The sequence below is a fragment of the Entelurus aequoreus genome, linkage group LG13, assembly GCF_033978785.1.
Source record: "Entelurus aequoreus isolate RoL-2023_Sb linkage group LG13, RoL_Eaeq_v1.1, whole genome shotgun sequence".
Taxonomy (NCBI): Eukaryota; Metazoa; Chordata; class Actinopteri; order Syngnathiformes; family Syngnathidae; genus Entelurus; species Entelurus aequoreus.
Genome location: NC_084743.1, coordinates 17,637,883 through 17,665,211, shown reverse-complemented (window position 1 = coordinate 17,665,211; position 27,329 = coordinate 17,637,883). Strand labels below are relative to the sequence as shown.

At 39.9% G+C, this 27,329-nt stretch overlaps 1 protein-coding gene across 1 annotated transcript; it reads left to right on the top strand.

Moving 5' to 3' along the window:
- The first annotated feature begins 274 nt into the window (after positions 1 to 274).
- On the top strand, positions 275 to 27,329 carry chpfa (chondroitin polymerizing factor a). The gene is made up of 4 exons (XM_062067505.1): positions 275 to 743; positions 11,968 to 12,532; positions 23,863 to 24,045; positions 24,194 to 27,329. Exons 1-4 carry the CDS (start codon positions 451 to 453, stop codon positions 25,454 to 25,456), a joined length of 2,304 nt encoding a protein of 767 aa, XP_061923489.1. The 5' UTR covers positions 275 to 450; the 3' UTR covers positions 25,457 to 27,329.

Sequence of the window (27,329 nt, the reverse complement as noted above, 5' to 3'; positions counted from 1 at the left end):
TGATATCGGTATCGGTAATTAAAGAGTTGGACAATACTGGAATATCGGATATCGGCAAAAAAGCCATTATCGGACATCCCTACTAATTATCATTAATAAAATATTAACCTTGATAAAATAATGTAGTGTAGTGTGGAAACTAAAATGTGTTAGCAGTCGACACAAGCTTAATGGTGACGTCACATAGCAACGCAGGTGAGCAGTCACCATGGTGTTAAATATCCATGCGCGCATGGCGACACACACACAGGAAGTAGATCCGTCCGCCTTTGAGGGCTTCCAACGAAAGGGGGCGGAGCTACGTAAGCAGCGATAATGACACGTCATTTTCCAGGGAACAACTCGCGTCTTTTGTGGAAGTCGGACGTGGACACATCGCCGACTTGATGTAGTTGACTCGCGGGCGTCTCAGCAACGAGAGGTCGGAGGCTCCCAGAGCCGAGCCGCAAGATGAGATTCACAGCCCTTCTTTCCGCTCTACGGTCGGTGGGCCCGGTAATCATCGGCATTTCCCTGGGATTCACCTTGAGTCTGCTGAGCGTCAACTGGACCGAGGAAGCCTGCTTCTTCGGGGACGGGGACGGGGACGACGCCGCCGCCGCTTCGCCTCTGGAGGAGCGGCTTAAAGGAGCCAGGAAGACCAACTCCATAGCAGTCCTCGACGACGCGGAGCCGGGTTTCGAACCGAGAATAGTGCCGTATAATAAACAAGTCGCGCAAAGTGCTCCGAAGAAAGTTTTAAGGTATGTCACTGGAACATTTCATCACACAAACACGTCCTCATTAGAGCTCATGTCAGTCATATACTGTATAAACACAGTCACACTTCAAAGGGGGCCGACACCACCTGAGGGTGCGTTCACACTTGTAGTCCGTACAGGGGCGTAGCACCAAATTCAGGGGCCCAAACACAAGGCCATTCCCACCCTAAACCCAACATTACCGCTTCAATGCCCACACTTGGTATGTTTACATGCACTAAAAAACTAAATATTGCATTGATTTGGTTGAAAACAGATTTTAAAATTAATTACCGTATTTTCTGGAGGACCTATTTTTCCCCTCAAAACTCAACATTGCGCCTTATAACCCGGTGCGCCTAATGTGAGGACTAGGGATGATACTCGAAACCGGTTTTCCCGGTTGTTCGATAAGAAAAGAACCGAGTCCTCAGACTCGAATCCCTTTTTGAGAACCGGTACCCGTTATCGAGACCACTATGGTAAAGAAAATAGTTGGTTCTTTATTCGAATCCTGTCCCGACCAGAAATGCTCCGCGTGACATCACAAGAAATGGCGTCACGTAGCTCAGTCATTAGGCGCAGATAGCGAAAGCAGGAAAAAAATGGACGGGAAAAAGCGCTCCAAGGTGTAATAAAGTTCAAAACAAAAGGTATAATCCAATGAATAACTTTACTGAGAGATTTGAGCAGGGTACAAACACATGAACACTTTTACGATCAACCGGAAACATAGCAACCAGGCTAGCAACGCACCTCGTTTACGGCAGCTGTCGCAACGTTCTTAAAGCAACCGCACCACATACATATATATACAACATATATCTCCCTTTTTTAACTTTTGTTTTTCTTTCCTTGTAAACAAAACAAAATCACACTGTATATGTGTTGTCTGTCTAATTATAAATAATGCAGACGAGGCGTGTTGGCTGAGTTCTTGACGTTTACTTTCACGGGTGACAACACGCAACACTTTTCGGGGCTACCGCGCATGCTCGTCACTCCCGTTGCATGTTGGGTGGTGTAGTTGTTATATTCCCTAGCTCATCACATCTTTCCCCCTATAAAGAAATAATGTTAACTCAATAAAGTGTATTTCTTTTTTTAGCTTTAACTTTTAATTTTTTTTAGCATTTTAACCACATTTGCAAACAACTTTTCTCTTCATAGAATTTTCTTTCAATAAAGAAATAAAGTGCAAAAATATCAAGCATCATAACAAACAGTTATGTCAAATAGCAGCAGAAGTGCACTTTTTGGAGAGCTGTATTATTTTCAGTTTTGTGCCCAAGGGACTGATTTTATTTAACACTATATTATTATTTATACACCTATAGTGATCACAGAGACAGGTTGTTTTCGTGTTACTGTATACATTTGTTTTTATGAAAAATCCCACTTAATATACTTTGGGTAACAACAGTCAATATTTTTTTTTTTTTTTTTTTTTAGGGGGGTAACAGTCAATATTTTTTTATTTTTTAGATTAAATTGTTTTCTAATATAATAAAAGTGAGCTTTTGTTAAACCAAATATTGTGTTTTTTTTTTCCATATGCAACAACCTATCTGGACTCGATAAGAGAATCGATAAGGAATCGGTTCGATAAGAGGATTCGATAATAGACTCGAACTCGATAATTTCTTATCAAACATCATCCCTAGTGAGGACTAATTCTGGTTTTGCTTACCGACCTCGAAGCTATTTTATTTTGTACATGGAGTTTTGATTGATTTTGATTAGGGATGTCCGATAATGGCTTTTTGCCGATATTCCGATATTGTCGGAATACAGTGCTGAGCTCTGTAGAACTTGCACCTGGCTCGCTGACAACAAGCTATCCATACACTTGGGTAAAACTGAATCCATCCTGTTTGGGTCCCACATCAACCTTAAAGGCCTACTGAAAGCCACTACTACCGACCACGCAGTCTGATAGTTTATATATCAATGATGAAATCTTAACATTGCAACACATGCCAATACGGCCGGGTTAACTTATAAAGTGCAATTTTAAATTTCCCGGGGAACTTCCGGTTCAAAACGCATTTGGAGGATGACGTATGCGCGTGACGTCGCGAGGTCCACGGAAGTGTTTGGACCCTTTTGGACACAATACACAGAGCTCTGTTTTCTTCGACACAATTCCACTGTATTCTGGACATCTGTGTTGGTGAATCTTTTGCAATTTGTTTAATGAACAATGGAGGCTGCAAAGAAGAACGTTGTAGGTGGGATCGGTGTATGCGGCTGGCTGTAGCAACACAACGAGGAGGACTTTGTTGGATAGCAGACGCGCTAGCGGCGAACTCACCTTGACTTCCTACGTCTCCGGGCCGCCGACCGCATCGTCGATCGCTGGAACGCAGGTGAGCACGGGTGTTGATGAGCAGAGGAGGGCTGGCTGGCGTAGGTGGAGCGCTAATGTATTTATCATAGCTCTGACGAGGTCCCGTTGTTAAGTTAGCGTCGTTAGCAACAGCATTGCTAGGCTTCGACAGGCGTCGAATACACATTAACCGTGTATTTACATGTCCAGTGTTTGGTTCGGTGTCTCCTGATAGTAGTATTGTTGATCTTCTGTCTATCCTTCCAGTCAGGGATTTATTTATTTTGTTTCTATCTGCATTTGAGACAGATGCTATCACGTTAGCTCATGCTAAAGAGCTTCGTCGATGTATTGTCGTGGAGATAAAAGTCACTGTTAAAGGCCTACTGAAACCTACTACTACCGACCACGCAGTCTGATAGTTTATATATCAATGATGAAATCTTGACATTGCAACACATGCCAATACGGCCGGGTTAACTTATAAAGTGACATTTAAAATTTCCCGGGAAATATCCGGCTGAAACGTCGCGGTATGATGACGTATGCGCGTGACGTAGTCAGTTTAACGGAAGTTATGGTACCCCGTAGAATCCTATACAAAAAGCTCTGTTTTCATTTCATAATTCCACAGTATTCTGGACATCTTTTGCAATTTGTTTAATGAACAATGAAGGCTGCAAAGAAGAAAGTTGTAGGTGGGATCGGTGTATTAGCAGCGGACTACAGCAACACACCCGGAGGGCTTTGTTGGAGAGCAGACGCGCTAGCCGGCGACCTCACCTTGACTTCCTACGTCTCCGTGCCGCCAAACGCATCGGGTGAAGTCCTTCGTCCTTCCGTCGATCGCTGGAACGCAGGCGAGCACGGGTGTTGATGAGCAGATGAAGGCTGGCTGGCGTAGGTGGAGAGCTAATGTTTTTAGCATAGCTCTGTAAGGTCCGGTTGCTAAGTAGGCTTCAATGGCGTCGTTAGCACAGCATTGTTAACCTTCGCCAGCCTGTGTATTTACATGTCCACGGTTTAATAGTATTGTTGATCTTCTATCTATCCTTCCAGTCAGGGGTTTATTTTTTTGTTTCTATATGCAGTTAAAGCACGACGCTATCACGTTAGCTCGTAGCTAAAGCGTTTCGCCGATGTATTGTCGTGGAGATAAAAGGCACTGAATGTCCATTTTGCGTTCTCGACTCTCATTTTCAAGAGGATATAGTATCCGAGGTGGTTTAAAATACAAATCCGTGATCCACAATAGAAAAAGGAGAGTGTGGAATCCAATGAGCCAGCTTGTACCTAAGTTACGGTCAGAGCGAAAAAAAAAAAGTATTTCAATGCATTCTAGTCCGTCACTCTAACGTTCCTCGTCCACAAATCTTTCATCCTCGCTCAAATTAATGGGGTAATGGTCCGAATAGCTCTAGCTGCGTTGAAAACAATAGGGAAATATGAGGGAGTGAACAACTGACAACGTCATGCTACTTCCGGTAGGGGCAAGTTTTTTTTTTATCAGAGACCAAAAGTTGCGAACTTTATCGACGTTGTTCTATACTAAATCCTTTCAGCAAAAATATGGTAATATCGCAAAATGATCAAGTATGACACATAGAATGGATCTGCTATCCCCGTTTGAATAAAAAAATTTCATTTCAGTAGGCCTTTAAAATGACGACCTATTTTTCCCCTCAAAACTCAACATTGCGCCTTATAACTCGGTGAGCCTAATGTGAGGACTCTCGTTCAACCCTTTTTCGATTACGCATGCACCTCCTGGTACCCTAGCACCTCCAAAACCCTCAAATCTAAACTCCAAACATCCCAGAACAAGCTAGTCAGGTTACTTCTAGACCTCCACCCCAGATCCCACCTCACTCCTACCCACTTCTCCAAAGTGGGCTGGCTCAAGGTGGAGGACAGAGTTAAACAACTTGCACTGAGCCTAGTCTATAAAATCCGCTACACCTCCCTGATACCGAAGTGCATGTCAAACTACTTCCTTAACGTAAATGACCGCCATAACCACAACACCAGGGGGAGCTCCACTAACCACGTTAAACCCAGATTCCGAACTAACAAAGGTCTTAACTCATTCTCTTTCTATGCCACATCAATGTGGAATGCGCTCCCAACAGGTATAAAAGAAAGGGCATCTCTATCCTCCTTGAAAACCGCAATAAAAGTTCACCTCCAGGCAGTTACAACCCTAAACTAACACCCTCCCCGGATTGCTAATAATCAAATGTAAACAATCAAATGCAGATGCTTTTTCTTATGCCTTCTGATCTCTCTCTCTCTCTCTCTCTCTCTCTCTCTCTCTCTCTCTCTCTCTCTCTCTCTCTCTCTCTCTCTCTCTCTCTCTCTCTCTCTCTCTCTCTCTCTCTCTCTCTCTCTCTCTCTCTCTCTCTCTATGTCCACTACTTGCTGTCCATATCCTACCCCCCGCCCCCTCCACACCCCTGATTGTAAATAATGTAAATAATTCAATGTGATTATCTTGTGTGATGACTGTATTATGATGATAGTATATATCTGATAGTATATATCTGTATCATGAATCAATTTAAGTGGACCCCGACTTAAACAAGTTGAAAAACTTATTCGGGTGTTACCATTTAGTGGTCAATCTTACGGAATATGTACTTCACTGTGCAACCTACTAATAAAAGTCTCAATCAATCAATCCAACTGTTAATTACAGATATCGATATCAACCGATACCGATATATACAGTCGTGGAATTAACACATTATTATGCCTAATTTGGACAACCAGGTATGGTGAAGATAAGGTCCTTTTTTTTTTTTTAAATGAATAAAATAAAATAAGATAAATAAATTAAAAACATTTTCTTGAATAAAAAAAGAAAGTAAAACAATATAAAAACAGTTACATAGAAACTAGTAATTAATGAAAATGAGTAAAATGAACTGTTAAAGGTTAGTACTATTAGTGGACCAGCAGCACGCACAATCATGTGTGCTTACGGACTGTATCCCTTGCAGACTGTATTGATATATATTGGAACCAGAATATTAATAACAGAAAGAAACAACCCTTTTGTGTGAATGAGTGTGAATGGCGGAGGGAGGTTTTTTGGGTTGGTGTACTAATTGTAAGTGTATCTAGTGTTTTTTATGTTGATTTAATAAAAAATAAAATAAATAAAAAATAACCGATACCGATAATAAAAAAAAACGATACCGATATATTCCGATATTACATTTCAAAGCATTTATCGGCCGATAATATCGGCCTGCCGATAATATCGGCCTGCCGATATCGTCCGATAAATGCTTTAAAATGTAATATCGGCCGATAAATGCTTTAAAATGTAATATCGGATACTTGTTTAAGTCGGGGTCCACGTTAATCAATTCATGGTACAAATATATACTATCAGCATACTACGGTCATCATACAAGTTAATCATCAGAGTATATACATTGAATTATTTACATTATTTACAATCATGTAATGATAAGTGTGACCAGTAGATGGCAGTCACACATAAGAGATGCGTGTCGACTGCAATATGATGGCAGTAAAAAAACACCAAAACTTTAAATGTTCCATTGAGAATATAAAACACTACACACAGCGCTCAATAATCTGTCAAAAATTATTTTAGTACGACTTCGGTAAGCTATGAAGGAAATCGATTCTAAATCGAATAGTCACCCCGGTAATCTGAACCAGATGTAACCCTTAGGTGCCCAAAGGTTCACACCCCTAATGTCTTCCTCTGAAACAAAAGAAGTCCCACACAATATTTGTTTACAGTGAGCTCAGAGGAAGTTAAGGACCTCCTACAAGTTTGAGACCACAAAGAACCTCGAACAACAATAAACACATATGAGCACATATTTACTACACAAAAACTTGAGGGTGGCATCTGGCCCTTAAGTGCAGCCTTTAGGCCTGGACCGCAGAGGAAGCCAAATTGTAGATAAGGATTGTTTTGGTTAGGGCGAGCAAACCCATTCCAATGGTTTGTTTGCTCTACTTGCCCGTTCTGGCTGTCAAATTGATCATAATTTTGCCTTGCAGCGCGGACAGCTTCTCCGAGGTGTTGCCCAATTTGTATTTCAATTCAGAAATTGCCAAAGTGCCCACTGCTCTGCCCAGCCATCAGCCTTTGGGCTCCCCGATTGGCTGCCATTGTCTTCCAAAGTTGTCGATAGACCAGAGCAACGCTCAGTCCAATCGGCAGATGACCGGTTAGCACAGTTCACTTATAACAGGGGTGTCCAAAGTGCGGCCCGGGGGCCATTTGCGGCCCGCAGCCAATTGTTTACCGGCCCGCCACACATTCTGGAAATACTATTGTAAAAATAAAAAAGAACATTAAAAAAAGTGGAATGAGGTGAAATCTAACGAGAAAAAGTTGCAATGTTGACACAAAAGCTGCAATGCAGGCTGTTTTTTTTTCTTTTGTCTTTCTTCATTTTTCTTTTTTTGCCATTGCTCAAAAAAAAAAAAATATTGACAAAAAAATCCATGTTATAATGAATTATTTTCAGGGCTCCAATTACTTCAAATATTTCACTTTAAAATGTTTTATGTGGTAAATATTGCATATATTGTGTAGTAGCCATATAAAAACATCAAAGTTTTCTTTGACAAAAGCGCATAAAACGAACAAAATAATAGTTCCAGCATAAAATCGACAGATATATCTGAGGTTGATCTCGTAACTTAAGTGTTGAAAGTAAAAGAAAAACCTAATAAAAATGTATCACTTTATGAGTGGGGCACCTTTTGGATCCCAAATATATTTAGTGATTTTTTATTTATCTTTTCACTGTGATTACTCAAAAATATGAAATAATTAAAATCAATGGTGTCCTGCATTATTGATCTTTTAGGGCTCTAATTACTAAACACTGCATATTTCAGTTTTACTATAAAAAAACTAAGTTGTTTTTGACAGAAAAGCCATAAAACATTTTTTAAAATTTGTATTACTTTATATCAACTTGAAGTTGATATAGAGATTTACTGTAAGTGCAAAATAATTAAAAAATAATAATAATCTGACTTATTTTTAACATTTTAATGACTGAGACCCTTTATGGTCCCCGGGACCCCTAAAGGTAAAATAAATAAAAAATGCATATATTTTGTTATGGTTTGAAAATGAAAAATATCAAAATGGCCCCCACATGCTTTAATTTTTCCGTGTGCGGCCCTCAGTGGAAAAAGTTTGGACACCCCTGACTTATAAGAACATTGAAATAATGTGGTTACTAATCTTACTACTGATATATTTCCACCAACCAGTGAAGAACCTCTAACATATGTTTGCTGTGTTGATACATTCAAAAGTCCAACTTTGGAATTGGAACTGGAATCTGGCCCTGTTCAAATATTAGCCCTGACACTCAAGAGACTGAAGTTTCTTTAAAAAAAAACAACCTAAAAAACAACCTCATGCAATTTCTTGGAAATACACAACACATAGTGGACGCCATATGTTGTGCAACAGATGCACGCTTGTGGTGCGCTGATGTTTGCTTTCCAAAACTGTTTGGGGTTTTTTAGGATCAGTTAAAGAATTATACCAAGAGTAGAGTGTAGATGTAATGATATGAAAAGTTCATATCATGGTTTTTGTGACCAAAATTAGCACGGTATCATTGACTGTGCTCAAAAAGTACTTCAACACGTACAAAAAAATGGGAAAAATAAGTTTTATTTAGAAAAGTAAAATAGACAGTACCTTGGCTGAATTACCCGGTAATCTAAAATACAGCCCTTACTTCTTATTGTTGTTACTTGAGTGTTTAAATATGTTTATCTTCTTCCGTTGAATTTGTAAAGATTTTAGAGTGTTTTTTTTTAAATGATAAAGACAAAACAAGAGTTGCACATCCGGTTTATGTGACGTTAAATCATACTTGCCAACCCTCCCGTTTTTAGCGGGAGAATCCCGGTATTCAGCGCCTCTCCCGACAACCTCCCGGCAGAGATTTTCTCCCGACAAACTCCCGGTATTCAGCCGGAGCTGGAGGCCACGCCCCCTCCAGCTCAATGCGGACCTGAGACCATTTAGTGGTCAATTGTACGGAATATGTACTTCACTGTGCAACCTACTAATAAAAGTCTCAATCAATCAATCAAAGACTGAGTGGGGACAGCCTGTTCTCACGTCCGCTTTCCCACAATATAAACAGCTTGCCTGCCCAATGCACGGAGCAGTTAAACAGGACTATACTGCCATCTAATGGATAGCCAACGGAACACTGAAATTCAAGTATTTTTTTTTCTATGTAAATAAAATATATATATATATATATATATATATATATATATATATATATATATATATATATATATATATATATATATATATATATATATATATATATATATATATATATATATATATATATATATATATATATATATATATATATATATATATATATATATATGAAATACTCGAGTTGGTGAATTCTAGCTGTAAATAACCACGCCTCCCCCACTCCCTACCGCCCACCTCCCGATATTGGAGGTCTCAAGGTTGGCAAGTATGCATTAACTTCCTGTTGTAAACACTTCCTTGTCATATTCCTCCGAGTATTTATCCATCACTCAGTCTGTACTGAGAGAGCAAAGCTTGTGCGTTCAATGTGCACAGTTGAATTTCTTAGTTGCTCAGACAGTAAAATGTTGGATTTAGTGTTGTCCCGATACCAATATTTTGGTACCGGTACCAACATGTATTTTGATACTTTTCGGTACTTTTCGATACTTTTCTAAATAAAGGGGACCACAAAAAATGGCATTATTGGCTTTATTTTAACAAAAAATGTTATGGTACATTAAACATATGTTTCTTATTGCAAGTTTGTCCTTAAACTAAATAGTGAACATACAAACCCCGTTTCCATATGAGTTGGGAAATTGTGTTAGATGTAAATATGAACGGAATACATCCATCCATCCATCCATTTTCTACCGCTTATTCTCTTCGGGGTCGCGGGGGGCGCTGGAGCCTATCTCAGCTACAATCGGGCGGAAGGCGGGGTACACCCTGGAGAAGTCGCCACCTCATCGCAGGGCCAACACAGATAGACAAGACAACATTCACACTCCCATTCACACACTAGGGCCAATTTAGTGTTGCCAATCAACCTAACCCCAGGTGCATGTCTTTGGAGGTGGGAGGAAGCCGGAGTACCCGGGGGGAACCCATGCAGTCACGGGGAGGACATGCAAACTCCACACAGAAAGATCCCGAGGCCGGGATTGAACTCAGGACCTTCGTATTGTGAGGCAGACGCACTAACCCCTCTTCTACCGTGCTGCCCCTAAAATGATTTGCAAATCCTTTTCAACCCATATTCAATTGAATGCACTACAAATACAAGATATTTGATGTTCAAACTCATAAACTTTTTTTTTTTTTTTGCAAATAATAATAAACTTAGAATTTCATGGCTGCAACACGTGCCAAAGTAGTTGGGAAAGGGCATGTTCACCACTGTGTTACATGGCCTTTCCTTTTAACAACACTCAGTAAACGTTTGGGAACTGAGGAGACACATTTTTGAAGCTTCTCAGGTGGAATTCTTTCCCATTCTTGCTTGATGTACAGCTTAAGTTGTTCAACAGTCCGGGGGTCTCCGTTGTGGTATTTTAGGCTTCATAATGCGCCACACATTTTCAATGGGAGACAGGTCTGGACTACAGGCAGGCCAGTCTAGTACACGCACTCTTTTACTATCTTGCTGAAATAAGCAGGGGCGTCCATGGTAACGATGCTTGGATGGCAACATATGTTGCTCCAAAAGCTGTATGTACCTTTCAGCATTAATGGCGCCTTCACAGATGTGTAAGTTACCCATGTCTTGGGCACTAATACACCCCCATACCATCACAGATGCTGGCTTTTCAACTTTGCGCCTAGGTTCTTTTCCTCTTTGGTCCGGAGGACACGACGTCCACAGTTTTCAAAAACAATTTGAAATGTGGACTCGTCAGACCACAGAACACTTTTCCACTTTGTATCAGTCCATCTTAGATGATCTCAGGCCCAGCGAAGCCGACGGCGTTTCTGGGTGTTGTTGATAAACGGTTTTCGCCTTGCATAGGAGAGTTTTAACTTGCATTTACAGATGTAGCGACCAACTGTAGTTACTGACAGTGGGTTTCTGAAGTGTTCCTGAGCCCATGTGGTGATATCCTTTACACACCGATGTCGCTTGTTGATGCAGTACAGCCTGAGGGATGGAAGGTCACGGGCTTAGCTGCTTACGTGCAGTGATTTCTCCAGATTCTCTGAACCCTTTGATGATATTACGGAGCGTAGATGGTGAAATCCCTAAATTCCTTGCAATAGCTGGTTGAGAAAGTTTTTTTTTTAAACTGTTCGACAATTTGCTCACGCATTTGTTGACAAAGTGGTGACCCTCGCCCCGTCCTTGTTTGTGAATGACTGAGCATTTCATGGAATCTACTTTTATACCCAATCATGGCACCCACCTGTTCCCAATTTGCCTGTTCACCTGTGGGATGTTCCAAATAAGTGTTTGATGAGCATTCCTCAACTTTATCAGTATTTATTGCCACCTTTCCCAACTTCTTTGTCACGTGTTGCTGGCATCAAATTGTAAAGTTAATGATTATTTGCAAAAAAAAAAAATGTTTATGAGTTTGAACATCAAATATGTTGTCTTTGTAGAGCATTCAATTGAATATGGGTTGAAAAGGATTTGCAAATCATTGTATTCCGTTTATATTTACATCTAACACAATTTCCCAACTCATATGGAGACGGGGTTTGTACTTAGCAAACTCATCCCGCGGGCCGGATAAAACCTGTTCGGGCCCGCGGGCCGTACGCGTGACCCCCCTGCTGTAGACATGAACTAAGTTGCTGTCTGGTGTCTCTTTCAGGGCCAAATACATTAGTACAGAATTGATGACACGCGAGCGTCTGTTCGTTGGAGTCCTGACGTCGAAAGACACCATTAACACCCTGGCCGTAGCTGTCAATCGCACCATCGGCCACCACCTGGAACCTGTGGTCTACTTCTGCGGAACGCACAATCGAAAAGTCCCCCACGGCATGTTCGTAGTCACGCATGGAGACGAAAGACCAATCTGGAACATGTTTCAGACGATGAAATACATTTTTGAACATTATGTCAACGCGTTTGACTGGTTTTACTTGATCCAAGACGACGCCTACATCCAGGCCGACCGAATCAAGAATCTAGTGGATCACCTGAGTATTGATCGAGGACTGTACATGGGCTGTCCGGAGGAGTTCATAGGTGGGGAGATGGAAGGGAGGTACTGCCAAGGAGGTTTCGGGTACCTGCTGTCTCGTGCCCTGCTCCTTCGACTGCAACCCTTCCTGGGAAACTGCAGAGATGACATCCTGAGCACCAGCCCTGACGAGTGGCTGGGGAGATGCATCATCGACTACACGGCGACAAAATGTGTCAGCAAGTACGAGGTAAGGAACATGCACAAATGTCCTAACTTGATGTTTTAACATTAGTTATGTGCAGCACAGAACTCTTATTGTCTCGTCAACCAAATGTTCTACTGCTTGTCCCTTTCGCTTTGATAAAAAAACAATCAAGACGTGATTGGAGTCGTCCTTCGGATTTGAGTTGCTGCTTGTTTATGAGACTTGGACTACGTTTACACTGCAGACCAAAGTGGCCCAACTCTGATTTTTTTTAGATCAGATTTATTTCCAGCTCGAGTGTTTACACTGCAAGTAAAATGTGATTTTTTTTTTTTATCAGACTCCAGTGTAAACGCGCACAGGCCCCAATGTGGCCCCAATGTGGCCCCAACGTGGCCCCAGTGTGGCCTCGACGTCACTTTGCATGCACACTTCGATAAAGTGAAAACAAAGGAAGTTGACCGGGAGGAAGTCGCTACTACTAGAAAATAAAATAAAAGTCGCAACACCTTTTTAAAAATGAGTGTTTTTTTACGTGAAAGTAAATAAAAGTAGTATAATGTGTGAATGGATGTATATAGTGTAATATATTTGGGAGGGTTGTAATCTTTTTATGGCTGTTAAGTAGAGGAGACATGGACATCAGTGTGGATCTACAGGAGCTTTATTTTTCAACTCACATGCAAGCAAATGCGCCACATTGTCAATTCCGGTCCTTCAAAAATGTTTTGAACTTTAATATTATCTAGAGATGTCCGATAATGGCTTTTTTGCCGATATCCGAAATGCCGATATTGTCCAACTCTTAATTACCGATTCCGATATCAACCGATACCGATATATACAGTCGTGGAATTAACACATTATTATACCTAATTTTGTTGTGATGCCCCACTTGACGCATTAAACAATGTAACAAGGTTTTCCAAAATAAATCAACTCAAGTTATGGAAAAAAATGCCAACATGGCACTGCCATATTTATTATTGAAGTCACAAAGTGCGTTATTTTTTTTAACGTGCCTCAAAACAGCAGCTTGGAATTTGGGACATGCTCTCCCTGAGAGAGCATGAGGAGGTTGAGGTGGGTGGGGTTGGGTAGCGGGGGGTGTATATTGTAGCGTCCCGGAAGAGTTAGTGCTGCAAGGGGTTCTGGGTATTTGTTCTGTTGTGTTTATGTTGTGTTACGGTGCGGATGTTCTCCCGAAATGTGTTTGTCACTCTTGTTTGGTGTGGGTTCACAGTGTGGCGCATATTTGTAACTGTGTTAAAGTTGTTTATATGGCCACCCTCAGTGTGACCTGTATGGCTGTTGACCAAGTATGCTTGCATTCACTTGTGTGTGTGAAAAGCCGTAGATATTATGTGACTGGGCCGGCACGCAAAGGCAGTGCCTTTAAGGTTTATTGGCGCCCTGTACTTCTCCCTACGTCCGTGTACACAGCGGCGTTTTAAAAAGTCATAAATTTTACTTATTTGAAACCGATACCGCTAAATTCTGAAACCGATACCGATAATTTCCGAACAAATATATACTATCATACATTCCAAAATTTTTTTGTTAAAACGTTTTATTTTAAAGCAAGTTATTTATCCGTAGAAAAATAGTGGTACAATATTTTTTTTTTCAATTTTCAGTAATACACTGTAAAAACAACCACCACTGATTTTTACAGTTAACTAGCAGCTCAGTTGCCAGAACTTTACTGTTTAAAACAGTGGTACTGTTTTTTCATTTACAGTAATATGCTGTAAAAAAAACATTGTCGAATTTGCATACAAATTCTGGCGACTGAGCTGCTTGTTTTTTGTTTGTTTTTTTACTGCAAAATGTATTTAATTTTTTTTTTTTTTTTATCGCAAAATGTATTTAACATTTTTTTTAAAAAATATATGTGAAAAAAATCTAATAATCAAATGCATGGCAATTGTGTAGGAATGTCATTAGGGGAATTCATCGCAACTAATCTTGCTTTTGTCAGTGGTCGCATTTTCAATAAACACTAATAAGACCAAACCATTAGCATTAGGGATGTCGATAAATGCTTTAAAATGTAATATCGGAAATGATCGGTATCGGCTTCAAAATTATCGGTATCGGTTTCAAAAAGTAAAATTTATGACTTTTTAAAACGCCACTGTGTACACGGACGTAAGGTGAAGTAAAGAGCGCCAATAAACTTTAAAGGCACTGCCTTTGTGTGCCGCCCGAATCACATAATATCTACGGATTTTCACACACAAGTGAATGCAAGGCATACTTGGTCAACAGCCATACAGGTCACACTGATGGTAGACGTATAAACAACTTTAACACTGTTACAAATATACGCCACACTGTGAACCCACACCAAACAAGAATGACAAACACATTTCGGGAGAACATCCGCACCGTAACACAACATAAACACAACTGAACAAATACCCAGAACCCCTTGCAGCACTAACTCTTCCGGGACGCTACAATATTATTTTTTTGTTAAAACGTTTTATTTTAAAGCGAGTTATTTATCCGTAGAAAAATAGTGGTACCATTTTTTTTTCTTCAATTTTCAGTAATACACTGTAAAAAGAACAACCATAGATATTTACAGTTAACTAGCAGCTCAGTTGCTAGAACTTTACTGTTAAAAACAGTGGTACTGTTTTTTTCATTTACAGTAATATGCTGTAAAAAACATTGTCGAATTTGCATTAAAATTCTGGCTCCTGTTTTTTTTGTTTTTTTACCGCCAAATATATATTTTTTATATTTTTTTACAATATATGTGAAAAAAATAATCCAATAATCAAATGCATGGCAATTGTTTAAGAATGTCAGTAGGGGAATCCTCATACACGTATGAGAATTCATCGCAACTAATCTGGCTTTTGTTAGAGGTAGCATTTTCAATAAACACCAATAAGACCAAACCATTAGCATCCATATATGCTGCAACACTGCCTATATTATATTTAACACATAATAAGATACACAGTTTAGACTCTGGATAAAGACTCATGAGTCTTTATCCATAAACACAACCCCTGTAAAAATGATGGAATCACCAGACTTGGAGGATGTTTATCCAGTTGTTTAATTTTGTGGGAAAAAAAGCAGGTAACATATACGACACAAAACTGTAGTCATTTCAAATGTCAACTTTCTGGCTATAAGAAACACTAAATGAAATCAAGAAAATAAATTATGGTAGTCAGTAACAGTTTACGTTTTTAGATTAAGTGGAGTGAAAACTATGGACTTGACATTGACATTACTGTATCTACCTTTTTTTTCAAGAAACATTTTCACAGTTTCACATGCCATCATCCTTAAACATCATTGAGGGATTTATAAAAGTATCAAAATGTCAAAGTAAACTTGTGCATTTATTGAATATATAATGACAGCCATCTCCCCAGTGCCATTACCTGACTTGCAGCTCATACCATCAATAACTGTGGACTGGAAATGTGCATGTTTTCTTCAGGAAGTCATCTTCATAAATCTCATTGGAACACAAACAAACAATGTTCTAGCATCATCACCTTGTCCAATGCAGATTTGCGATACATCACTGAATATGACTTTCATCCAGTCTTCCATAGTCCACAATTACTTTTTTCTTTAGCCAATTGGAACCTTGTTTTTTGGCTTTTGTTCAGCTTTTCTGTATTTAAATCCCCTTTCCTTCTGGCGGTTTCTTACAGTTCGGTCACAGACGGTGACGTCAGTTTCCGCTCGTTAATTCTTTATTTGTTTTGCTGTGCGTTTTCTTTTTTAGAGTCTTATCGCTTTAAGTTTTCTGTCTTGACGCTTTAATGTTTTCCTTGGTCTACCAGTATGCTTACCTTTAGAACCTTGCCATGTATTTTTGTACTTGGCTCAAATTTTAGACACAGCTGACAGTGAACAATCAACACCTTTTGCAATATTGGGTGATGATTTACCTTCTGGGCATCACAGTGGAACAGGGGTTAGTGCTTGTGCCTCACAATACGAAGGTCCTGGGTTCGATCCTGGGCTCGGGATCTTTCTGTGTGGAGTTTGCATGTTCTCCCCCGTGACTCCGGCTTCCTCCCACTGGGGATAGGTTGATTGGCAACACTAAATTGTACCCCACCTACCACCCGAATGCGAGATAGGCTCCAGCACCCCCCGCGTCCCCAAAAAGGTACAAAAGGTAGAAAATGGATGGATTTACCTTCTTGAAGACGTTTGATAATCCTCTCCTTTGTTTCAATTGACATATTTTCGTGTTGGAGCCGTGATTTATGTCAACCCACCTGGTGCAACAGCTCTCCAAGGTGTTGACACTCCTTTTCAACTGCAGACCACTGAACAGATTTAATCTGATACAGGTGTTAGCTTTGGAAATGAAAATTTACAGAGGATTCCATCATTTTCTACTCAGAATTGAGTGATTCCATCATTATTTCCCACTCTGCTCGATCTAAAAATGAAACAGTTACGGAAAGTTGCCATTTGAAATGACTATAGTTTTGTTTCTTGTCTGTTATCTGCTTTTTTTCCCTACAAAATCAAACAACTGAACAAACATCCTTCAAGACTGGTGATTCCATCCTTTGGTTTTATCCGTCGGGAATCCGACTTCAGAACATAAAAGGCAGAATCATGCTGATGCTTCTTCCACTGTGCTTTGCAAAAGGTAGTGTTAGAGTGAAAGAGAATGATACTGTTTATAGTTACAATAAAGGAAGATTACCAAAGGGAAAACTGATTGGAGAAGGTAATTTCAACCAGCTGTGGGAAGGTTACAGCCAGGATCCTGCACAGTCATGGCCTTGACCTGTGTGTACTTAAAAGGGAAAGACTGCTATATAAAACCATAACTACCAGGCTTGCACAGAGGTGGTATTTATATTACAGAGCAGGTTTCTAATACCCTATCTTTACTATTTAGTCTGGAGAGTAGAAGAAAATAAAGACACCTAAGGTTGTTTGAAAGTCTTCTGTTGGTCAGGCTGTGTCATTCTCACGTCATTAAAGGGGATCTATAATTCTAACCTACAGTTAACGCACAAATGAAACCCCCAAATCTCTCAAAATCAATGTGTTCCTTAACTTCCTTAACCTCAGGATTTCAAAAACTGTAGATGTTTTACTCGTTCTATACCACCGGTACCGGTCCGTGACGCATTTGTAACCGGGCCGGAGAGAAACATTGAATAATTTATAAAGGACTGCATTTTCTCCGACTTCCCTTTGGCCTGTCCCACCAGTCTGGGGGTATCAAACGTGTTTTCATTGTGGGCCACACCGCAGTCATGGCTGCCATTAGAGGGCCGCTTGTAACAGTAAATAATTAACAAATTTGCCCATGAATTAAAATATTTTCAAAAAATGTTACGTAAAGAGTAAAAAAAAATTGCCGATTTTGCCACTGTTTTTTACAGAAAAATCTGGCAGCTTTTTTTATTATTATTTTTTACAACATATTACTGTAAATAGAAATACAGTGCCGCTGTTTAATTTTATATTGGCAACTCAGATGCCAGTTTTTTACCATAATAAAATGTGGTACCATAAAATCATCAACCGTGGATTTTGCAGTAAAAAAAACAAAACAAAAAATGACAGCTCAGTTGACAGAATTTTACTGTAAAAAAAACAAATTATGGTTGTTTTTTTTTCCAACTTACAGTAATATGCTGTAAAAAAAAAACCTCCCTAAATTTTACAGTAAAATCTGTCATTTTTATAGTGTACAATTTGATGGATAACTTGCTTCGAAACCATAGTTAAGCAGATATTTAAGTATTTATTTGGATTTTGACCAACAAAGTTAGATAATATAATATTTCTTGCAATATTGGACACTATTTTTTTCCCTGTCAAACTGGGAAAAAAAACCCTAATACCTTTTAGTAAGAAAGTAAAAAAAGAAAATATAAGGTGTTTTATTGACACATTTCCAGGCTTTTGCGGGCCATATACACTACCGTTCAAAAGTTTGGGGTCACATTGAAATGTCCTTATTTTTGAAGGAAAAGCACTGTACTTTTCAATGAAGATAACTTTAAACTAGTCTTAACTTCAAAGAAATACACTTTATACATTGCTAATGTGGTAAATGACTATTCTAGCTGCAAATGTCTGGTTTTTGGTGCAATATCTACATAGGTGTATAGAGGCCCATTTCCAGCAACCATCACTCCAGTGTTCTAATGGTACAATGTGTTTGCTCATTGGCTCAGAAGGCTAATTGATGATTAGAAAACCCTTGTGCAATCATGTTCACACATCTGAAAACAGTTTAGCTCGTTACAGAAGCTACAAAACTGACCTTCCTTTGAGCAGATTGAGTTTCTGGAGCATCACATTTGAGGGGTCAATTAAACGCTCAAAATGGCCATAAAAAGAGAACTTTCATCTGAAACTCGACAGTCTCTTCTTGTTCTTAGAAATGAAGGCTATTCCACAAAATTGTTTGGGTGACCCCAAGCTTTTGAACGGTAGTGTATATATGTTTTTTTCCTTCTTTGTTATGCATTTTCGGCTGGTGCGACTTATACTCCGGAGCGACTTATACTCCGAAAAATACGGTATTACTTCTTCCAGTTTCTTGCAACATAGAAGGGAAAAAAAGATCAATCGTTGTATCGAACGCCTTCTTTTTTGTACCCATGTCAATTTTATTGCTCAGCCCTGGGATTTTGTAATAGCTGGGTTTGCAAAACAAAATGACAAAGAAGAATGTTCAGTATTAAAATGGTGGCTATAATTTGAAGTTAAAATGTTTGGCCGTACTTACTCATTGCTCTAAACGAGGTGTTCTAAAATGTTTGAGTGGTAGTGTACCTGATACAGACTTCAGTTAGACTGGTTAAACATTCTCTGGCAGGCAGGGGACAAGCCAAGATTCTGAACGGACTGTGACCTCAGCTAGTGTGGGATTTAGTTCATTCATTTAATCGTGCTGTAACATTTTGAAAATTAATTGAAGGTTATGACCGGCAAAGCACTGACAGCTGTGGTGCCCCAAGTGACCGGTATGTTGTTCCAAAGCTGTGCAGGAGCTATGACTAATCGTTGGAATATAAATATTTGTACACAGATTTTCTATTGGTATAGCGAGCCAAAACGGACCAAATTCGTGGAAAAAGCCAACTGTCGCTCCCACAGAGCTTCACACGATGAAGTAATGGGGATCAATTACACGCTCACTTGTGTTGTAGATACAAGCAATGCTGCTGGAGGATGTTCTTCTGTGACCTTGCTGCTCGGTTAATTCTTTGCTCTTTTAAAGCTGGATTGGATTCACTTTTTTTAATCAATCAAGCTCCTCAGGTGTTACCTTTTTTGTTTTCAGTTTAAATAATTCAGCCGCCTCTCACACTTTTATAAAAAGTACACACAGCCAATACGTTGAGTTTATTTGAATTAATCCGTTGTAATTAGGGTTCTAATGGTTCAGGAATAGTGTAACGGCTTCACAATACAGCAATGCGTGCACTCGGTAAATGAAAACAGTGCAGTCATGGCGAACCCTCTTCCGTCGTTAGAATCTCTTGTTTGGGAACACTTTACCTTCTCGGTGAAATATGGAAACGCTAAAGGACAAAGGCAAGTTTTTTAGACCCTAGACATACAATATAGATGCCTTACGGATTGGTAGAAAAGGCCAAAAGGAGACTCTATGCAACAGTGTCACTATACAATAATTAGTAGAGATGTCCGATAATGGCTTTTTTGCTGATATCCGATATTCCGATATTGTCCAACTCTTAATTACTGATTCCGATATCAACCGATATATACAGTCGTGGAATTAACACATTATTATTCCTAATTTTGTTGTGATGCCCCGCTGGATGCATTAAACAATGTAACAAGGTTTTCCAAAATAAATCAACTCAAGTTATGGAAAAGAATGCCAACATGGCACTGCCATATTTATTATTGAAGTCACAAAGTGCATAATTTTTTTTAACATGCCTCAAAACAGCAGCTTGGAATTTGGGACATGTTCTCCCTGAGAGAGCATGAGGAGGTTGAGGTGGGTAGGGGTTAGCGGGGGGGTGTATATTGTAGCGTCCCGGAAGAGTTAGTGCTGCAAGGGGTTCTGGGTATTTGTTCTGTTGTGTTTATGTTGTGTTACGGTGCGGATGTTCTCCCGAAATGTGTTTGTCATTCTTGTTTGGTGTGGGTTCACAGTGTGGCACATATTTGTAACAGTGTTAAAGTTGTTTATACGGTCACCCTCAGTGTGACCTGTATGGCTGTTGACCAAGTATGCCTTGCATTCACTTGTGTGTGTGAAAAAGCCGTAGATATTATGTGACTGGGCCGGCACGCAAAGGCAGTGCCTATAAAGTTTATTGGCGCTCTGTTCTTCTCCCTACGTCTGTGTACACAGCGGCGTTTTAAAAAGTCATAAATTTAACTTTTTGAAACCGATACCGACAATTTTGAAACCGATACCGATAATTTCCGATATTACATTTTAAAGCATTTATCGGCCGATAATATCGGCAGCCTGATATTATCGGACATCCCTAATAATTAGGTATTCGGGATCTATATCGTTGGGATTTTATCGATACCAATACCATTATAAATATTCCTTATTTATACCGGTATTCATCAATACTCTTATTGGTACAATATGCAATTTGTGCAAGTACAGATGTGGAAAAAAAACATGTATTACTAGCATTTTTACTAGCACACGAGGTTGTGCACCAGCAACATCATGTAACATCTCACAGCAGTGAAGTAATAAAGTAAAATAAATCTTTATGTATGGTATTCATGTTCATTCAGACCTTTAACATGATATCTCATATCAAATATGTAATATAAATCAGCATAAATTTAGCATTGGGCTAAAAAACATACATACTGTACATGCATGTAGGTAGGTAGGTAGGTGGTAAAGTTTATGGATTGCAATGCCTTGAAGTTGATAGTTCTACTACCGTATTTTTCGGACTATAAGTCGTCTGGAGTATAAGTCGCACCGGTCGAAAATGCATAATAAAGAAGGAAAAAAACATATATAAGTCGCACTGGAGTATAAGTCGCCTTTTTTGGGGAAATTTATTTGATAAAACCCAACACCAAGAATAGACATTTGAAAGGCAATTTAAAATAAATAAAGAATAGTGAACAACAGGCTGAATAAGTGTACGTTATATGAGGCATAAATAACCAACTGAGAACGTGCCTGGTATGTTAACGTAACATATTATGGTAAGAGTCATTCAAATAACTATAACATATAGAACATGCTATACGTTTACCAAACAATCTGTCACTCCTAATCGCTAAATCCCATGAAATCTTATACGTCTAGTCTTTACGTGAATGAGCTAAATAATATTATTTGATATTTTACAGTAATGTGTTAATAATTTCACACACAAGTCGCTCCTGAGCATAAGTCGCACCCCCGGCCAAACTATGAAAAAAACTGCGACTTATAGTCCGAAAAATACGGTATTTGCTTATAATTAATAAAGGAACTGCCTGTTTTGGCTATGTCAATTTAAAAAATAAACACATGACATTATTCTGACTTGATACATGATCCATACATTTTTTTTTATCATAATACAAAGCTTCCATCTGCATCGAATCGTAATATTTAAAAAACATTGTTAGTGAATCGTATTGTAAACCATGTATTTAGATGCATATTGGATCGTCACTTAAGGTAGAGATGCACAGCCCTACTATATATCCATCCATTCATATATTATATTTTTTGTTGTTGTTTTTTTCCACGTAAAAAAATTCTTAAGGTATGGCAGCTTTTATTTTGCCGTGGCGGGCGTATAAAGATACACAATTAGCTGCTAGCTTGTCAGCTGGGGGTGGGGGGGGTAGAAATAAATACAATATTAGCCAGAGGAGGATCGGTGTTTGCTGTCATGATCCGTGGTCTGGATCATGTTTTTGTTATGTTCTGTTAGTTTTGGACTCCCTGAGTTCCTGTTTGTGCACCTCTGAGTTTGTTTTGGTTGCCATGGTTGCTCATTATGTTCACCTGTCTCTGATTAGTGTTCGCCCGCTCACCTGCTACCCGAGCACTAATCAGAGGCATTATTTAAGCCTGCCTTTGCCGGTCAGTCGGCCTGGCGTCATTCTGTCACGAGGAGGGTCGCAGCTTGCTGCTGGGTCGTTCCTCCCAGATGCAGAGCGGACAACTCCGGACGAAATCGTGAAGGTAGGATAAGATTTATTCCTCATAAATCGTCCAACTTACAAAATTACAGGCAAACAACAAAGGCAAGCGTGCCTAACACACGGGAAGCTAAGGCAAAAACTTAGCGCAGGAAATGTAGAACTATGGACAAGGAACACTCACGAAACTGTGGCATGAAGTAAACAAGACTTAGGTAGTAGGTTGCGTGAAGCAAACAACTAGAGACAAGGCAAAACTCACGTAACAGGTGCATGTAGCAAACAATGACGCCAGGCCGACTGACCGGCAAAGGCAGGCTTAAATAATGCCTCTGATTAGTGCTCGGGTAGCAGGTGAGCGGGCGAACACTAATCAGAGACAGGTGAACATAATGAGCAACCATAGCAACCAAAACAAACTCAGAGGTGCACAAACAGGAACTCAGGGAGTCCAAAACTAACAGAACATAACAAAAACATGATCCGGATCATGACATTTGTGACTGGCATAGAAAGGCATTAATCAGTCACATCGCAGAATGAATAAAATTGACTGAACCATGGTCTTAGAACGGGTACACTACCGTTCAAAATTTTGGGGTCACATTGAAATGTCCCTATTTTTGAAGGAAAAGCACTGTACTTTTCAATGAAGATAACTTTAAACTAGTCTTAACTTTAAAGAAATACACTCTATACATTGCTAATGTTGTAAATGACTATTCTAGCTGCAAATGTCTGGTTTTTGGTGCAATATCTACATAGGTGTATAGAGGCCCATATCCAGCAACTATCACTCCAGTGTTCTAATGGTACAATGTGTTTGCTCATTGGCTCAGAAGGCTAATTGACGATTAGAAAACCCTTGTGCAATCATGTTCACACATCTGAAAACAGTTTAGCTCGTTACAGAAGCTACAAAACTGACCTTCCTTTGAGCAGATTGAGTTTCTGGAGCATCACATTTGTGGGGTCAATTAAACGCTCAAAATGGCCAGAAAAAGAGAACTTTCATCTGAAACTCGACAGTCTACTCTTGTTCTTAGAAATGAAGGCTATTCCACAAAATAGTTTGGGTGACCCCAAACTTTTGAACGGTAGTGTATGTTCTGAACAGGGATCAGTTACACCATAATTATCCATCTCAAATACTTTAAATCTCCAAATTTAGGCACATAAAAAAAAACAAAATGTTAATTTTTTAGCATAAATGTCAAATCTGTCAAATTCTCCTTCTGTCTTAGGAGCTCCACTACCACCACTATACACTGGACCAAAACTCTGATCCAATCAAAGAGCAGAACGAGGAGTTTAAAAAAGCTCTGACTGTCCATCCAGTGTCTGACCCTGAACAGATGTACCAGCTGCACAGATACTTCACTGAGATTGAACTGCAGAAGACTTACGACGAGATCGCTAAGCTGCAGGTAAGCGGCTTTTCAAGTGTCACAAATCACCTGTTATCTCTGAGCTAGGTTGAAAAAACCCCAAAAACCTTGTGGTTTTAGTTCTGTCAGCGCAGCGTTACATCTTTTACTTGATGGATGTACTTATTTTTTTCTTTACGTTCCACAGGCAGAAATAAAGAACGTCAGCGCGGTCGCTTTCGAGGGCAACCGAAGTGTCCAGTGGCCAATCGGGGTCAACCCCCCCTTCGAGCCGAAATCCCGATTTGAAGTTTTGAAGTGGGAATACTTCACAGAAAATGAGATTTATTCATGCTTGGATGAATCTCCAAAGTGTGAGCTGCATGGCATTGACCGCATGGACGTGGCGGACGTGATCGAAGTCGCTGTCGGAGAGCTGAACAAGAAGTACCAACCGCTCTTGCAGCTGAAGAAACAGCATTTGATTAACGGCTACCGGCGCTTTGACCCCACCAGGGGCATGGAGTACACCTTAGATCTGCAGCTCGAGGCGGTCAACCAAAAAGGTCACAGTCGTTCCATCTCCAAGCGTGTTCATTTGGTGCGACCCTTGAGCACGGTGGAGATACTTCCAATGCCTTACGTCACAGAAGCGACGCGGGTTCACGTGGTCGTACCGATCACCGCGTTGGATCGGGACTCCGTCGATCCTTTCATGAAGGTCTTTGTCTCCAATTTCTTCGAAATAAACGAAAACGCCGTCCTCACCTTCTTGTTCATTTACGACCCAGTGGAGGCGCAGCAAGTTAACCAGAAAGACATATTCTCCAGCATCAAGACTAAAATCAACCACCTGGAGGCCAAATACTCTACGGTGAAAATCCCTTGGATCAGCGTCAAGACCGAAACGCCGTCTCAGATCAAATTCATGGACATCATCTCAAAGAAGCACCCGGTCGACACGCTGTTCCTGCTATCGAACGTTAACATGAACGTTAATACAGAGTTCATGAACCGTTGCCGCATGAATTCAATCAACAACTGGCAAGTGTTCTTCCCCATCCATTTCCAGAATTACAATCCCGACGTGGCCTATCATAACCAACCGCCTCCGACCAAAGTCGACCTGATCAAGGACTCTGGGCATTTCGATCGCTTGTCATTCGACGAAGCGTGTTTTTACAATTCCGACTACATGGCGACGCGCACAAAAATGGCCGCGGATGTCCAAGAGAACGAGGAGATCCTGGAGACCCTGGACATGTACGACATGTTCGTGAAGTACTCCGGTCTGCACGTGTTCAGGGCCGTGGAGCCGGCTTTACACCAGGAGTACCGCTACAAAGCCTGCAACCCGAGGCTGAGCGAGGACATCTACCACAGGTGTGTCCAGAGCAACTTGGAAGGCCTGGGTTCTCGCGCCCAGCTCACCATGCTGCAGTTTGAGCAAGAACAAGGAAACCGCTCTTGAAAATGACAAACCAGTGAAACATCTGTTCTTGCTTGTGCGCAAATAATAGCTGTGGTTTTCTCGAAATGACTTCACAAATAACAACACACTTGAATGTCAAATAATTCGGGGCTTTGGAACAGTCTGACCTGACCTGGCACTCTCAAAGTTTGGCGTGTTGGTAGGACTTAGCTAAGAATGAATGCAGTACATTTCTCATTTCTAACTTTTAAAACGTGTTTACAGCCCTTAGAGACGAGTCGTTTCAACCCAGTGGTTCTGTGACGCTCCACTCTCTGAAAGTTGCAATAGGTGATGTTTGACCACTACGCTGCTGCTCCAGTTTTTCATGACCAGGTGCTGACACGCCACGGCTTTTACTCTGCACCTGTCTGTTCTGATATTACCTGGGATCTCTATCTAGGTTTTGCACTAAGGGGGTAGATTGCAATTTTTTTTTTCTTTCTTGAACGGTGGACAAAGCATGCTTTTTAGTGAGTTACCATGCCGGTCAGTCCAAGTCAACCAAATTCCAAAGTGGTTTTGCACTGTTACACTAGGGTTTTTTTTTTTTAGGTTGGAACCTGCTTTTTGAAGTTTAGATGTTCTTTGTCCGCCTGCTCTGGTTCTCTCCAAAAAACATGACCGTGAGAGCTTTGCTATTTACAAATGTGAAGGTATTCACAAAGAAAATCGCTGTCGTCGTGCCTTGAAACTAACCTTCCTACGAGGGTTCTTTTGAAGTCGTATTTGTGCGTTCTTAGTGTAGTTTTTACGATTTTTCCAAAGTGGGACGCTCTCTTTAGATCTTCAGACAGTGGAGAATGTCGCTGGCATACAGCAAGTGTGTAAAGCAAGAATTTCCCGTTTTTTTTTTTTTTTGGGGGGTGGACTGAGGCTTGTGTAGGCGGAGATGTGTACAAGAGACATGTTAAATTCTTCTCAGATCTGGTAATGTTCCTAAAAATGTACTAAGAATAGTGTAGGAAAACTAAATCGTTGTGAATTTTTACAGAGCAGCTCGTGTTGTCTGAAACACTATTTTAGGTTACATGTGGAGTATTTTGTTAGAATAGTAGCAATAGTCGAAGGTATACGAGAACATTTTTCATTAGGGTTACTAAAAATAGTGCAATATTACTGCTAAGGCTACTGGAGTACTACCAGCTGGAGTACATGATTGCTTACTTCACAATGCTTAAGGTACCTAATGTACTTGTTTTGTTGGTCACTTTTTGGATATAAACGAGGAATCAAACGGGGATTAGGAATAATCCCTGTGATGTTCCTGCGGTACGCTTCTGCAAGTTTGTCCGACGGGAATCAAAGATGGCTTTTAGAGACTTCCTGCAGCTAAAAAAAAAGCAATCAAGGATTTCATTTAATTTTTTAGTTGTACGTTTGATTTATAACAATACAGAGCAGGGAATGAACACCGTATTTTATTTCTGATTAACATGCAGCTGAACGCACGGATGACAAATTAGTGCTCATGATCGTGTAATGATAACGGAATCATCCATGTTGCACTCTATTTATACAGTGGCGTCCGATCTCCATCCTACATGCGGCCGGTAATTTCGTAATCTGAGCCAGACAAATTGTACTAAAAGTAAAAGCAAAGTTTCCTATTAAAAAATAACTTGGACCTAATTCATCGGTTTCAGACTCTAGAAGTGCACAAAAATTCAATTCACATCCAAATCACGATTCTTCCTCATCCAGATTCTAAATTAATAATTTTAATTTTTTTATTATAAACAACAAAATATATAAATACATAATAAAATAGCTTTAAAAATATACATGTATGTATACATGTATATGTACTGTATATGTGTGTATATACATATATGTATATATGTGTGTATATACATACATATAGATAGATATC